Source organism: Myxocyprinus asiaticus, chromosome 20 (assembly GCF_019703515.2).
Source record: "Myxocyprinus asiaticus isolate MX2 ecotype Aquarium Trade chromosome 20, UBuf_Myxa_2, whole genome shotgun sequence".
Taxonomy (NCBI): Eukaryota; Metazoa; Chordata; class Actinopteri; order Cypriniformes; family Catostomidae; genus Myxocyprinus; species Myxocyprinus asiaticus.
In genome coordinates, this window is record NC_059363.1 from 7011510 (window position 1) to 7029117 (window position 17608).

General features: G+C 35.7%; 1 protein-coding gene across 1 annotated transcript in view; it reads right to left on the reverse strand.

Annotated features, from left to right (window-relative positions):
• LOC127411534 (synaptosomal-associated protein 25-B-like) overlaps positions 1–17608 on the reverse strand; it is a 46122-nt gene that overhangs the window by 14088 nt on the left and 14426 nt on the right. The window contains exons 2-3 of the mRNA XM_051647193.1: positions 4992–5125; positions 179–220 (exon numbers count right to left, since the gene is read on the reverse strand). Coding sequence (XP_051503153.1) covers positions 179–220; positions 4992–5063 — 114 coding nt within the window. The 5' untranslated portion in view covers positions 5064–5125. The remainder of the gene's footprint in view (positions 1–178; positions 221–4991; positions 5126–17608) is intronic.

Sequence of the window (17608 nt, forward strand, 5' to 3'; positions counted from 1 at the left end):
GTCAATCCGAGAGCAAAATTACCCAGTACTGCGCAAAAAGAACCCACATTTAGCTGGTGGCGGGTGTTCATTTCACACCCTGTCTCAATTGTTATGTTGATGTACTTAAACATCAAACAGAGTGACTGTACACTTTGTTTGTTTTTTGGCTATATATTTAGTGTAGCTGCACTCTTACCTCTTCCACCAACTGTAGCATACGCCGTGTACTCTCCAAAGACTGTAGAAAGAAAAATATACACATTATTTACCACAATACCTACAATAGTATGAACAGCCAATCAATTATTGAGTATTATTAGTGCTGTTTTGTTCTCCATATTGCAGTTTAAATCATACACAACAAAAATAAATTGGCAGTGGTAGCTCAGTGGTTAAGGCTCTGGGTTACTGATCAGAAGGTTGGGGGTTCAAGCCCTAGCGCCACCAAGATGCCACTGTTGGGCCCTTGAGCAAGGCCCTTGACCCTATCTGCTCCAGGGGTGCTGTATCATGGCTGACCCTGCACTCTGACCCAGTCTAGCTGGGATATGTGAAAAAGAAGAATTTCACTGTATATGTGCAAATGTATATGTGTGATAAATAAAGAAAATTATTAAAATATCATCCTTGAAACAAAATAAATTTAATTGAGAAGACAAATTGTATTAGATATTAAAGGAATATTCCGGGTTCAATACAAGTTAAGCTCAATCGAGAGCATTTGTAGCATAATGTTGATTACCACAAAAAAATAATTTCGACTTGTCCCTCCTTTTCTTTAAAAAAAGCAAAAATCAAGGTTACAGTGAGGCACTTACGATGGAAGTGAATGGGGCCAAGGCAGAAATGTGAAGCTTATAATTTTATAAAAGCACTTACATTATTTCTACTGTTAAAACTCATGTATTATTTGAGCAGTAAAGTTCATTTTAGGGTTTGTTGACATCTAAGTTTAAAATTGGCTATAACTTTACACAGAAAAGGTTAGTAAGCGATTTTATCAAACTAAAATCATGTTTATATTGTTTATGTCTTATGACTATACTTTTGAAACAGTGAGTATTTTAACGTTCACAAATTGGCCCCCATTCATTTCCATTGTAAGTGCCTCACTGTAACCTTGATTTTTGCTTTTTTTTTTTTTTTTTAAGAAAAGGAGGGGCGAGTCAATATTATGCTACAAATGCTGTCGATTGAACTTAACTTGTATTGAATATTCCTTTATGACTTGTTTTAAGAGAATATATCTTGAATTAAGTTTGTTTTTATTAACTTACAGCCAAAATAAAAAAAATTTTGTCTTGTTTTAATAATTAATCTAACCGAGTTTAGTAAGACTTAGGCTTAAAACAAAAAAGATATATAGTTACTTGCTTCTCAAGTAATTGAATCTTGTTTTGAGGATGCTTAGATACTTTTACTGAAAAACAAGAAGTTTACTCATCAATTATATTGGTTTATTTTATCATTATTATTATTTTGCAGTTTATTTTGGAATTTTATTTGAATATTATTTGAAAGCTATGTATTGAGTGCATCACAACTGGTACAAGGCCATAATGTTCGTGATGTCAGTTCCAACAGCATGTAACGATAGCTGCCAAGTTCAGAATCGGCTGAATGTACGGCAAAGTCTGTTCCCCCTCCCTTCCTTCCTGTTCTTTCAAAGAAAGCTTAAGATAGCATTAGCCACTCATGAATAATTATTGCTCCCCCATTCCAGTCCAGTGTGTATATCCGAGCTAAAGAATTATGACTGCACAGAACGTTCAATAGCAGGCTGGCATTAAAGATCATTATTATGATCTTGATTTTCTATTTAGAAAGCCATTATCAAGAGTCATTCTATCTATCATATGAAACCATGTACCACCTTAACATTGTGAGGCTTTGAAGGTGAAGTGTGTAATTCTTTTCTTCTCCTATCCCAGTTTAGTATGCAGAGGCAACTGTAAGTAAGGCCTTCATAGGCTGACTTCCCGAAAAGTCTAAACTCTGTGGCTCTATGGCATACTCAAAACATTTCACTGCTTATTTGAGTAGCCCAACATACTGTAGCAACACCGGTTCAACCAGTGGTGTGAGTTTGGGGCAGGACTACTAATAAAAATCTGTTTAGCATTTGAGCTAAAGCCTAACCCTAAGTATTACACTTTGATGCGTTAACTTGTCCCACATGTTTGTATGAATGATACTTCAAATCTCCCTGGCAACCATCCACAACAAATAGCATTGTGGTGGCAAGTCTCACGCAGACAAGCGTGAAATCTAGTTATTATTGCAGTTTTGTTTGGTACTGCTTGTGGTGCATATATTCCACACTCCTCCTCAAAGCAGTTTTAAAATACACTAAATTATTTCAGGTTTGATTTGGGTCTTAAATATACAGCCCTCTTTTAATGATAGTACAACCCAGTAAAATAATGAAGGACCTGCCACTCCAGGTGCGTCCCAAACTGCACACTTCTGCACTATTCTATGCCATTTTGTAGTGTATATAGTACGAGTAGTATGTTAACACTGAGAATCCAGCAGAAAGAAGTGTACTTTAAGTACCCGGATGATGCACTTTTTCAACCGTCAAAACGGAGTGTGGAATGTTGGGCACTTCATGCATTCAGCGCACGCGGCTTGTCGTAAATAGCGGAAGGGGCAGAGTTACCTGGTCTGACAAAACAGTTGTAAATAATGGCGAATGTAGCAGCTAGCAAAACTTCAGTGAAGACAGCACCTTACAAATGTGAGTTGAATGCTTTACATCACCCTAGCTGTGTGAATATGTACATTGTTTAAGATACAAGTGTTGAACTGAGGTTGGCTAACGCACTAAAGCTAGCGGTAACACATCACGTGCACTTGAAACATCACTTCCGTCAGCTGTTAAACAGCGAATGCTTCCATGTATTAAAAAAAAATGTAAGTGTTCCATTTGGGACAATATTACACTTTTAAAATTCATACACTACATGGCTGAGTGCATAGTACATTTTGTAAGTGCATAGTGTATAGTGTGTCATTTGGGACAAAGCTAAAGTCGAGGAACAGTCATGTGAATGAGATAGTTCACCCAAAACATTTAATTCTGTCATTATTTACTCACCAACATATTGTTTCAAACCTGTATGACTTTAGGTTTTCTGTGAAACACAAAAGGAGGTATGGAAAAAAAGATGCATTAAAGGGTTAGTTCACCCAAAAATGAAAATTCTCTCATCATTTACTCACACTCATGCCATCCCAGATGTGTATGACTTTCTTTCTTCTGCTGAACACAAACAAAGATTTTTAGAAGAATATTTTTCTGTTCTTTAGGTCCATACAATGTAAGTGAATGGGTGCCAACATTTTGAAGCTCCAAAATCCACATTTGGGCAAAATAAACATACTCCAGACGACTCTAGTGGTTAAATCCATATATTGTTTTGGTTTAGATCTGTTTTTATCTGTTTCTTTACTCAAAATGGTGCGTTTGTGTGCTTATCCTGGATGTCTCAACCGAGTGGTGAATGTGAGATTAAGTCCGCATCATGGCAATGTGAATACATCACACGAGAGACCGCATGATCTCCACCCTATCATAAAGCTTAACGGAAGCGATGATTTAGAGTCAAAAAGTACTTAAATATTGATCTTTTTTTCACACCAAAAGCAACTGTTTCACTTTGGAAGACATTAATTTAACTGCTGGAGTCATATCGATGACATTTATGCTGACTGTCTGTGATTTTAGGAGCTTCAAAAATTCCACTTGCATTTTGAGCTAAGATATTTTTCTAATTTTCTTCAGATGTGTTCTGGTGTAAATAATGAGAAAATTTTCTTTTTTGGGTGACTATCCCTTTAAATATTGATCTGTTTCTCACCCACACCTATCATGACATATCATATCTGTACACATGGATTAAACCACAGGAGTCATATGGATTACTTTTATGCTGCCTTTATGTTGATTTTGGAGCTTCCAAATTTTGGCACCCATTCACTTGCATTGTGAGGAACTACAGAGCTGAAATATTCTTCTAAACATCTTAATTTGTGTTCTGCAGAAGAAAGAAAGTCATACACATCTGGGATGGCATGAGGGTGATTAATTCATGAGAGAATTTTCATTTTTGGGTGAACTATCCCTTTAAAAGTGAATAGTGACGGAGGCAATCATTTTTCCTAACATCTATTTTTGTGTTCCATGGAATAAAGCAAGTCATATGGGTATGGAACAACATGACAGAATTTTCTTTTTTCATTCCTTTAATAATTGTCCAATATGCTATGGAATTCTGATGTCACATCAACCATTAACCACAAATGTACCCAGGTTAACCCTCCCACATGGAGTCATGTGTTTGTCAGAGTTCTGATTGTTCTGCAGGAGGCCAGTGTGATTAAAGGTCTATCAAAGCCAGTGCAGCACCCCTACTGGTGCAGGTGCTGGGAGGGAGGATGTTTCTGTTGGAAATGAGTGCTGTGTAGAGAGCCACTCACTCTCTGCCTGGTAACCAGACAGCCTCCTTTGCTCCATGACAAATAGATGAGCAGCCTTTATATAGAATGGTTTCTTTTTGCACAAAACAAATGTATTAAAGGGATAGTTCACTCAAAAATAAAAATCCTGTCTCATCAAATAGACCACTTTTATGATACTTTTATGGTGCTTTTTTTGGGTTATTTTGGAGCTTGACAGCCCCAGCCCTCATTCACTTTCATAATATAGAAAAAAGTGGCTAGAATTTTTTTCAAAAATGTTGATGTTCCTTTTGTTTTACACAGAAGAAAGAAAGTCATATGGTGAGTAAATAATGACAGAAATTAAATTTTTGGATGTACTTTTTCTTTAATTCTGCGTTTCCTGATGACCTGCTGTCAGTCTGGATGCGTATTAAATCATGGTGTGTTTCTCATTTCCTGTTCTCCTTCACGCTGGGACTAAAGTCTATTTATATATAGAAGCTGTTGTATTTAGGGTTTATTTTTAGACCAGCGTCTCCCACGGAGGTTGAAGGTGTACTTACCTCATCGGCCAGCTGATCAGCCCTGGCCTGCATATCTGTCAGCTCACTGCGCATGTCGGCTTCGTCTGCCATGGCTGCTGATGGAGGGATGAGGTGCCTGCCTCTAAATGGGAAGTTTCGCTCTTACTTGATGGCTAGAAAAGAGAGGAAAATAATTTGTGTTTGATAAATGCAAAAAAAGGCAAAATAGCAAAACAAACTCCAGGCAGATCTGGTTCAGCAGTGTGCAAAAAAAGGTTACTAAAATATTCCTGAATGAACAAACAGAATTTATGAGTGACTCGAAACCGACAGAGCTGTGCATCAAAGGAACATCTCTGCATTTTATTCGATTTTCATTTGACAACAATAATCGAGGAGCAATTCTATGGCATTCTATGACTCATTCTCTGAAAGTGAATCGTCAGGTCTGAATAAAATACTTTCAGGTTCAGGTTTCAAGTTCACAACAGACAAAAGATGACAGAGCTATCCTAGATGATAGTAAATTGTGTTTCTTTTCCTTGTATGTATGAAATGTAATATTAATATGAAATCAAATCTTACTGCATGTTTCTGGTTTTACTGTGCCCAATTCACCAGTGCACATTATTCCAAAGAAAAAACGGTTTGTCTTTGTAATCTTTAATCAGCATGTAATACCTGGCTCCGCCTCTGATGTCACAAATAATTATTTTTAAATAATAATTCTTATTTTTAAACTCCTCCCTTCCAATCACCTGGCTCCATTTTGGTATAGATCATCTAGTTTTCATGACTGAATAAATTTTCCATGGATAAAGACAAATTCAGTTTTTTTTCTCATTGAGTATTTCAAAAGTAAAATGGGTTGCGAACACCATTTCATGTTGACTTCATATATCAATGCAACTATTCCTATCACTTAACAGTCACAATTAAAAATGGTCTCATTCATAAATACCACACTGACTACCTTGAATCCCTGTATTGTTTTCCCTGAAACTCAAGCACAGTGATGAAGGATCCAGGCATGATTTTATAATTTAGTGCAAATGTAGAAAAGCATTCGCAAGCGGACACTTTTGCTCAAGTAGTTGTGTAATGCCTGCTGAATAATCACAGCATCTTTGCCAAAGATCCTGGCATGATTCCCTCATATTCCTCATCTCCTGGCATGAAACTTTTTATCTGCCTACTGTTGATCATCAAAAGAACCAATCAGAGATTTTCCAAAACATGTCAAGGGCTGCAAATTTATCACCATAAGTCTGCATAGTTGTGTTTTTGTTTAAATCCAGTATTCAAGGATTGAACACCCCTTCAATCTTGACTAACATTTGATGCTCCAAATATGCTACCTGTATTCCTGCACTACTGACCACTTCATAATGATATTCATTGGTTTAGGAAATAACATCTTTGTTCCAAGAACATTTCCAGATAGTTGTCAAACACATTCAAAACAACAGCGGTAGGCACTTCATTCATAGTTACTCGTAGCAGTAACTTTTAACATAATGTCAACTTTAAAATTTGGACCATGTTGTTTGTTTGCTGGATGTTGGATGCCTGGAACTAATGACAACAACTAAAAAATAACAACAACAAAACAAAACCGAAATTAACACACTGAATATGAGCAGTACTACCTGTAGGATTTGTAGCACACACTTTATAACGTGAAGGAAATTTTGTCAACTAATTGTAAGTGTGATAGGAAGTCTAACTGGCTTGTTAAAGGAATAATTCACCCTAAAAGTTAAATTTTCTCATCATTTACTCACCCTCATGCCATACCAGATATGTATGACTTTCTATTTTCTGCTGAACACAAACGAAGGTTTGAGATATTAATAGTAAAAAGAATATTTAGGTCAATACAATCAATGAAAGTGAATGGGTACCAAAACTTTGAAGCACCTAAAAGGCTTCTGATGGGATTTAATCAGTTTTGGGTGAGAACAGACCAAAATATAACTTCTTTTTTAACTATAAATCTTTACATCAGCAGTCTCCTTGGCGATCATGATTTCAAGCTTGATTACACTTCCTAGCAGCATCTAGCGCTCTGCGCATGCCTCAAGCACTAGGAAGCGTAATCGAGCTTAAAATCATGATCATCCTTCGAGACTGCAGTAGCAAGATGTACAGTGAAAAAGGAGTCATATTTTGGTCTGTTCTCACCCAGAATTGATTAGATCACTTCAGAAAACATGGATTAAACCACTGAAGTCAGATGGATTACTTTTATGCTGCCTTCATGTGCTTTTTAAAGCTTCAAAGTTTTGGTCACCATTCACTTGCATTGTATGGACCTACAGAGCTGAGATATTCTTCTGAAAATCTTTGCTTGTATTTTGCAGAATAAATAAAGTTGAACACATCTGGGATGTCATGAGAGAGAATTAACATTTTTGGGTGAACTATCCCTTTAAATCAGAGAAATTCTTTATGGGCTCTAATAGTGACTTATAGATAGCTCCCATTATAATGAATGAAGCTGTGCAAGTCACACACTGACATCTTCATTAATTATAATGGGAGCGATTAAATATTTCAGACCTATCCGATGGGGAAATAATTGAAAGCATCTAAACTATGATACACTTTCATCACCTCTCGTGTAGACACACTCAGTGTCAACAAGATAATGTTACACATATGGATAAGTCACTTCAGGTAAAAAAAAACAAGGAAAAGTTGGTGCCTGAAAGTGTTAATTAAAGGATCCGGTAATGACACCTCATTGTTTATTTTCAGTTTTTGCATATTTTATTTGTTCTGTTTTAGCTAGACTCAAAAAGTACATGCCAGTCATTTTGCTTTGACAGTTTTGGGTTATAAAAATGCAGCTTCTGGAAATGCTTCAGGACCAGACATGCCAACACACTCTCATGATAAAATCGTAATGATTCGGATGACTTTTATAAATTGGCAAATTCGTATTTTATCATACGACTTCACTCGTATTAATTTGTAAGACTTTCACTACAGCCAATGATGTAGCTCAACATTGTTTCCATCTACAGTAATATGCAAAAATACTTGCTTCTGTACACACAGCAGCTTCCAATCATGTTTACACACTCTACTGATAGGTTAGGTTTAGATAAGGGGTTTGGGTAAGGGCATAATATTAATATGCATGTCCCTGGCGCCTCGCACGTGGAACTCGCTCTTACTTCCGCATTACACACTGGGCATTTGCACATGATCAAATCGTACTAATTCATACGAATGAAAACGTACGAAATCATTCAAAATGTCCAACTCGTAAAATATGTACAACATTTCATGAGATCAGGTTGGACATGCGCAGTAGCATTATACATTCACTGAGCTCTTTATTAGGAACACTTTTACACCTATTTATTCATGAGATTATCCAGCCTGATCTCATTAATATACATAGCTATTTGTACGTTAATATTACGTTAACATTTGGATACACACTAAAACGTACAATATGGACATTTGAAAGCATCTAAAACGTAAACATTTTTACGTATTTACAGGTTTAGAAACGTAAAATATTGACAAATCCATTACAACTATACAGTATTTGAATACAGGAATCGATTATAAACAAATTTGTACATTTTTACTGTTTTATAGATATTTTAGATCCATTAACCCTACCCCAACCTCTAAACATAACCACATTTCAACAGTACAAAAACAAGTAGATTAATGTACAGTAGCAATAATTTTTGTTACAATATATAAATGTATATATATTTTACAGCCGCTAATCCCATACCTACTCCTAAACCTAACCATAACCATTTAAGCATATAAAACACATAATAGGCAGATCAATTTAATCACAATAATTTATTCAGAAAAATGGCTAAATTCAGTACAAAAGTAGTCCAAAGGGTCAATGCGCTGCATCCGATGCGCTCCCTGACGGCATACAATGGCATTGTGTGAGGTATTAATCACTGTAAATCTTCTCCTGATGCACTCCATAACGGCACTGTCATATCTCATTCAAACATATACATCGCAGAACATGGCATGTCACAAATTGTCATGAGACACTTGAGAGCAATGAGCATTTGACATCACTGCTGTAAAACCGCTGGTCGTAATGCTTGAGGCGGCAATTTTTGAATTTTGAAAACGTAACCAACAGGCGTGACGGCGCTGCGACGGATGAGACGGAGATCGTTGAATAAAAGGCTTGAATTTGGGTCTGTTCTTCACAGAAAGCAGTCTGAATATTTGGATTAGAGCTAACAAATGTTTGGTTTAATTTGATAATTATTTGGTGCTTTTTGTGGTTTATTTAGTTGTTTGACATATTCTAAATAATCATTTTGTGTCCCATGGCAAACAAAAATAAAATTAAATGCTTAATAAATTATTAAAGATTACATAGTTTTTATTCATTTTAACATTTTAAAGTTTAGTCTTGGTTAAAGTGATAAAACGTTGTACAGGGCAGCAGAAATCACACAGAACTGAATGAAACCATTAAAATGTCATATAATGTCAGCTGCATTAAATAAATGTGATGGCATTTAACTAATCTCATTGATTATAAATTAAATGTCATTAACTGATTAATTCTTTGAATTATTCAATATTATTCAATTCAAACAGTACACGTAAACATTTGTACGTTTCTATAGGTGTTAATACGTAAAATGATGAAGTTTAGATGCTGTAAATACGTCAATATTTTACGTTTCAGTGTCTATGCAAACGTATGAGAATGTACGTTAGCTAGAACCAAACTTTACATAAGAATACATACGAATTCTCATAACATTGGATTATCTAATCAGCCGGTCGTGTAGCAGCAGTACAGTGACTAAAATCATGCAGATACGGGTCTGCAGCTTCAGTGAATGTTCACATCAACCATCAGAATGGGGAAAAATGTGATCTCAGTGATTTCGACCATGGCATGATTGTTGGTGCCAGACAGGCTGGTTGGAGTTTTTCTGTAACTGCTGATCTCCTGGGATTTTCACACACAACAGTCTCTAGAATTTACTCCGAATGGTGCCAAAAAGAAAAAACTTTCAGTGAGCGGCAGTTCTGTGGACGGAAACGCCTTGTTCATGAGAGAGGTCAATGGAGAATGGCCAGACTGGTTCGAGCTGACAGAAAGGCTACGGTAACTCAGATAACCACTCTGTACAATTTTAGTGAGCAGAATAGCATCTTAGAAAGCATAATATGTCGAACCTTGAGGAGGATGGGCTACAACAGCAGAAGACCACATCAGGCACTTTATTAGGGCCATAGTGCTCCTAATAAAGTGCTCAGTGAGTGAAATTCCTTTGTTATGGTTTATGTCCATGAAATGGTCAATAACATAATAATTTCTGTAGCTTGACTGAAGGACCATGGTGCTAGAATTACCAAGGTCATGGGTTCAATTCCCAGAGAATGCATATACTGATTAAAAAAAACTAGAATGCACTAAGTTGCTTTGGATAAAAGTGTTTGTCAAATGTATAAGTGTAGTGTAAAAAAATGAAATACAGTATGAATAAATATAACCAGACACAGTATTATTTCTTAACCTCATTTTCGAGAAAAATATTTCTGGTTGGATGGTTCAGAGAACACATCACCAGCCCATATAATGTAAATTTAATCAAGTGTAAGTTGGCATTAAGTCATGCAAATATATTGGCAGAAATCTGTTGGAACGGCTGCTGGTGCTCCATGTCATTAAGCATTTCCTCCTGTGCCAACAGGAAAAGGCTCTAGACCTCTGGTACGCGATCTTCTCCCTGGCTGTTACATCTCTCTCTCCCCACCAATAACGAGAGGGCCAGGGAAGTTATGAGTAACCATTCTTTTCTCTAATAAATTATAATTAAATTAAAGAATCACATTGACTCTCAAGCCGAAGGTCCAGTGATTTCTGGTATGTGGCCACACCAATAAGACTCATCCTTCTCTTGTGACTTTCATGCATTTTCCAGCTGTAACTTGCATCTATTCTAATGTCTCTCTTTTGATTATGATTTTTGCGTGATGGATGATAAAACAGGTGGAAAAATGACATAGATTTACAGTATTTTGAAGGAGGGACGCGAGCCATTTCTAGGCACCAGAACATCAAAGAGACTAGGAGGTGGGCTCTTTTGACTACCAAGAACATCCTAAAAACTGCATATCACTGAACTAAAATCTGGGGTCTGATGGTTAAGAAGAGAATATAAAATAACAAAGACCTCAAAATCATGTAAATATTTGCCAATGCTGTACAGCAAGACATGAGTCAGATCCATTGTAGAGTGTAAATGGGTCATTCTTTGTATTGCGGTTCATTAAGCATGAAGATTTAATTCCAGTTCTTTCAATAGAGGCAGCTGTTATAAAACATAATTTGTGAGGAACCTCTCACTGCCTTAATGAAAAATTGGTATGTCTCTCACTTTCCCCATTTCACTGGAAAGCCTCAAAAGTAATCGTCAGGACTCCTCAAGTGCCAGTTATCTTTTGTAGAATGAGCAACATAAAACCGAAAACGAACAAAGCGACTTATATAGGCTGTATAGGAAAAAGTCTAGCTATTTTTCCAAACTGTGCTCACTGACAGCTTATGGACACATTTTCATAACATACAGTACATGAAAATGATTGCTCAGAAACTAATCTACTAAATATAAAAGCGGCAAATAAGCCTAAAGCAAAGTTTGTCATCGTTATTTGAGAATGTGTGAGGACGTGGAGGTCAAGGCTATGATGTGCTATCTGGACCGGTCTCTATGTTGCAGAGGCAGAAATCTACCGTTGGGTAAGAGCAGCGAGTTCATAACTATTTTTACATCAGTGACTCGCCAGATATTTAAAGTTTCATGGGCATAAAACACAGCGTGAAGTGCAGTGCATGAAAAATGAATTGCGCTTTTATTCTTTGTTCTTATGCAAGTGTAGTAAAATTAGAAAGACGGCAGTGATGAAAAATAATTATGGACGTGCAGTTTGTGGAATCAATCACAGTCCAACAAAACATAATTCAATTTTCTTTATAAGTTGAAGCAAAAACTATCACACAAACTCCCTAGAGAGTGCCATCACGGTGCGTTTTGCTCTTTTTGCAGAACATCTCAGTCCAGTAAAATCGAAAACTGTTTCAAATATTAACTTAATAAACCAATGACATTTCACGTTCATTACTATGTGTCTGTTCAGTTAGAAGGCTTGCTGTCCATCCCTTTTTGCCCTGGAGAGAACAACACTACTTGCTGGTTATTTAAAGCACTCTTGTTGAATACATCTTCAGTGCTTTTGTGCTTTAAAAAACAGCAGCAACAGCAAAATGATAAAAGACACAAATGTCTGATAAACAGTTGAAATTGTTTTTAATTATTAACCAAGTAATATAGTTTATGCTGCGGTTGGCGAGCAACATTATTAGGCATATTAATTTAGAATGTGCGGTCACAAGTGTGCGATTAGTAATTTTACAAAGGCTTTGAATGTGGTTTATCCAAACAATATTTAAAGTCGTAACTATCAGTTTAACATACAGAGACCCGAGCGTGACTGCTGTGTGCATTTTCCATTTCCCTTTTTGATTTGTAACTAGTAGCACCTAATAAAAAAGCAATAAATAAATAAATTTCTAGAGCAAATAGTTTTCCTAAAAATCGATGTCCATGTGGACAGTGGGACTAAGTTGTGAAATTGTAAATAATACCAAGCTATAGAAAGTCCAATTTTATTGATCAAATTGTTTACTATGTTTCCAGGGGTGTTACATTACAGCTGATTTTCTGTAAAGCTGAATAAATAATTCTTATTCAAAGTAACGGCCAGCATCATCCAATTACTACCAACCAAATTAAAATCAAATTTAGCATTATAAATTCTGAATCTAAGTATTGATTACCAAACATTTTGAGTGGTTCAGACATCATCTGCAGCCTGAAACTGAACTTTTGGTTGCATTTTAGGAAAGAATGCACTTAGCTTGTTCCCTATTTAGTGAATGACTTAACCTCCAGTGTGCTGTCTGTCTGCACTGGTTTCAGAACAGTTTGAAATGCACCTTATTTTCATCCAAACTCTATATAAAGCCTCTGAAAGCAAAATTTTCATTGTGAAAATGCATAGTAATATAGGAATGCATTTACAAATGTCAATGAATAGAACCGTGTTGTATAGTAATAACAAAATAAAATATAACAACATTTATACTAAAATGAAGCATAATGACTCAGATGTGTTAATGTTGAAAATTATTCTAAATATCTAACATGTTTTTTCAACTTTTGAGGGAACAATGTCCCAAAATCCACAAATGCGGACATCATATTTATCAGCATGTTGATGCGCAAAAAATGTATAATTTTTTTAAAGCGCCATATTAAATGAAAGGAGAGATTCTACTCTTTACACCCAAACAGGTTTCAATGAAAAAACTTAAAGAGGTTTCTTACCAAAGGCACTTATGGTGGCTCTATGCCAGTAGAAGCACTTCACGGAAATCGATGCCATGCTGTTGTGTTATGTGACTCGATGTGCCAGAAGTTTAACCCTTAAATGACAGCCTAGAGTTTTGTGAACAGTATTCAGTCGGTTTAAATTAAAGTTATGCGTTGCGTATAGCGAAGCCAAAATACAACGTCCACGCATATGGACACGGGGTCGCACGTGTTTAAAGACACAAATGTTTAATAAATAGTCAGATTTATTTTTTTATAATTATCAGAATAAACTATTCTTTTAAGTAATGTAGTTTTTACTGTGGTTGAAAAAGAAACATAGCAAAAGTAGGTGTATTAATAAAGAATGTGCAGTCAGGTGTGCGAATATATTTATTTAACAAAACTTTGAAAATGGTTAATTTGATCAAAATTTGAAGTCGTAACTATCAATTTAAAGACACAAATGTTCAATAAATAGTACATTTATTTTTTATAATTATCGGAATAAACAATTCTTTTGGCAAGTAATATAGTGTATGCTGCGGTTGCCAAGCAACATAGCAATATTAGGCATATTAATGTAGAATGTGTGATCACAGGTGTAAGATTAGTCATATTACAAAGGCTTCAAATGCGGCTCATCCGAAAGTCGTAACTATCAATTTAAACACACACGTTTAATAAACAGTTACATTTTTTTTTTTTTTTTTATAATTATCCTAATAAACTATTCTTTCAGCAAGTAATATAGTTTATGCTATGCCAAGCAACACAGCAATGTTAGGTGCAAAAATGTAGAATTTGTGGACACAGGTGTCAAATTATAGACATTTTACCAAGGCTTTGAATGCGGCTCATCCAATCAGAATTTACAGACGGAAATATTAATTTTATAATTATTCATTTATGTGTATGCATTTAGCAGAAACGTTTCTCCAAAGCAACTAACAGTGTATTTATGGTATAAATATTTCTCAGTTAATGATCATGGGATTTGAACCCATGACCTTTTCGTGGTTTGCAGCATCAAATGAGCAACAGGAACACCAACATTTATCTATAAGCATTATAGAAGATCTGATCGTTAGTGTTAGTTCTTTAAAAGTCATAATGGGCAGCTTTTCCTAAATTGAGTTTACCAAATACTCACAATTGTATGTAAAAACAAAGATAAAAGCTATGCTACAAACACAAATATAAGCAGATGGACACCTAAAATATTCATTTTAAAAGCAATTTGTAAACATCCAAAACAAGCGGGCTGGTTCTGTCTTTTAGAAGGACCCTGACATCATTTATCTCAAGGAGGGCAATGAAACTGCATCTTCTTCAGGTGATAAACAGGAAATTAAAGGTCCAGTTACACTGTAAATGTGAGTCTCAACAGTCTCAGTCTCTCTCTCTGTCTCTCACTCCATTACTATCTCTTCAGAGCCATCCTAATTCAGTATTCCATTAATAATGGATGATGTGTCAGATAAGGAACAAGAGCAATGCTTGGGCTTTCTTATTGATGAGCATTTCTCTCCAGCGTTGTACTAGATGTGTAGGCCATTGTAAATCATTGTTCCTCAAGGACGTCGCTTATCCTTTCGCCCGGCTGTGTTAATCCACACCCACAGAGAAAAACTACATCACTACCCAAACATGGCAGCAATGGGTGAACGTTCATCCTGACGGTCTACATCCTTGGACTGTGTTTCAGGCAGAGTTTTGGCAGGCTGTGCCTTAATGATGCATTAACTTCATCCGAAAATTTTGAAGAATGTTGGATCGTACCTGAGCAATATGTCATGATCTTTAATTAAGCATGTGTAAAGCTTGATTTAACCTCACATGGTGAAGGACAAGAAAACAGTAAGAAAGCTATTTTGGATGGTGCTGTGCATCATTCACTGTAATGCATGGCACTAGCAACATCAAGGTCATGGGTTCGATACCCATACTGTAGGTAACACACAAATACCTTGTACACCTCGCATGCACTGTAAGTTGCTTGGATAAAATGTATAAATGTGCTGTACTTGAATCGGTTTTAGCAATTTATTTACAAAATGTGTTACTTTTACAAACTACAAAGCATTTTTCAGTAGTTAAAATGTTAATTATAGAGATACTTTGCAATTTAAGACTTGCAATTTATTGTGATACATCTTAATCATTCACAATAAGATATCATATAATAATAGATTAATAGCAGGAAATATTGTATAATCCATAAGAATGAGGATGCAGTGACAAGCATTAGTTTGTATGACCAAATCATATAAACAAACCATTATATTAAAAAATGTGCATCGCATTTCTCTATTTAGCATGCAAAAGGTCATTTCGTCAGCCCTTGGGCCAGTGTCGAGTTGTGCAACCAGCACCTGACATGAAGGTTAAATACAAGGTTGATATATTGCAACCTTGACAACCTAGGTCAGTTGAACTCTTGCTACAAAAAAAAAAAAACATGCAGGAAAAGCGGTCCATGATACTGTATACAATGTGTATTCTTGTGATGAATAATTTTGGAGTAGGTGCCTTTTCCTATTCTTAATTAATTGAACCATAGCCAAAACACAAGTAGGCAGAGTTGTGCAAATTACAAAATAAATTATGTCTTATTATAAAACATATAATAAACAATATTTGCCAACTCCATTTGTATTTAAAGAAATCGTGACCAAAAATCAGTGAATCTGGAAGATTATAGAAAAGAAATACATTAGCATTGAAATTTGAATAAAAACATGGTTCAAAAGGCTTAGTTTTGAAAAATTTTGAAGCACTTAATAGCCATCAAAGCCATCTGGATTGAAAAGGACAAATAATTTAATTTTAGCATTAAATGACCCATGGTTCAACACATTAGCATATTCTGCACGGATGCCTTTGATAAGAATTAACTGATGCAAAAACAATCCTCGAAATGTGATGCTTAATGTTAACGACAGTCCAAAACCACATTAATGACTCTCGTGAATATAAAATAAGCAGAATAATTAACAGTTAGTGCTGAGTGCAATGTGACATTTTCACAGAGCATTCTCAAAATATGATAAACAACAGCCAATGGGTCTGACTTGGAGATATTTATGCAATTCTTCAATATAAAATCAATAACACCTACAGTATAAATAAAGCAGAAATATCTAATGAATTCCATCAAGATATCAATTAAACTGCTCACACATTATATTGAACTGTTTTCTGTGTATTTACATAAGTATTGAAAAGTACAAATTAAATACAGACATACAGTGACATTAAAGTGACATACAGACACAACAAAATAAAGTGTTACCCCTTGACTGCAAATATGAGGCTGATCTCCAACCTCCAAAAATGCATATTTTGTTTTTCTGAAAATCTTCATAGTGCAATATCAGGTAAATGCTGACAAAGAAAAGACCAGGTGCTCCTTTATACAGTAATACAACCTTCTACAATTTCTAAAATGCACATTGCTCGGCAGGATATCGCCCCGAACAGTCAAGAATAGCTTGCAATCAAAAGGCTGTCTGTGTGTAATGATAAACAAATAGTTCATCAAGCATCCAACACAGTACACCTTAACGACATGATCCCAGTCATCTACAGACAGATGTTATCATATCTACCACCACTCATAAAGAGAGCAGTGAATGAGACTCTATTATATCAAAACAGTGTCTGCAGATAGAAATGGATGTTTAGGATATGAAGGAATAGAGGTCAGGGAGATAAACCGGCGTGTAAAGGAATGGGGTGTCTCTCATTGCTGTGTATCCCCCAAATAATGTCATTGGGTGGAGATTTCAGTTGTTGTCCCCCCCGGAGACCTGCCACATGATGTGTATTAAACCCGTCAGCCTGTGTCACACTGGCCATGCCAGGCGACACAGGGCCACAGATTAAACCCAACACTCAAAGAGGATTTATGCCCTACTGTCTCTCTTGACCAGGCTTACACAGTGTTCTGCCCCATATGCAGAATTTACAGTAGAACAACATTTGAGCTCTGAGATACTGTATGATTCACACAAAGAAATCTATACACATCACTTATTCATACGTACATACATACTGTACATACATTTCTCTCTCCTTCTGATGTCCTTCAGAGACATTCTTTATGATCCGTTATTTACTAACAATTATTAAACTAACAATATGGTGTCACCAAAATCTTTTCTACAACAGCTAAATCCACAAGTGTTACATGCATGACCTTAACCTTGTATAATGTTGATAAAAATATAAGTTTTAATATTTTAAATCTGAAAC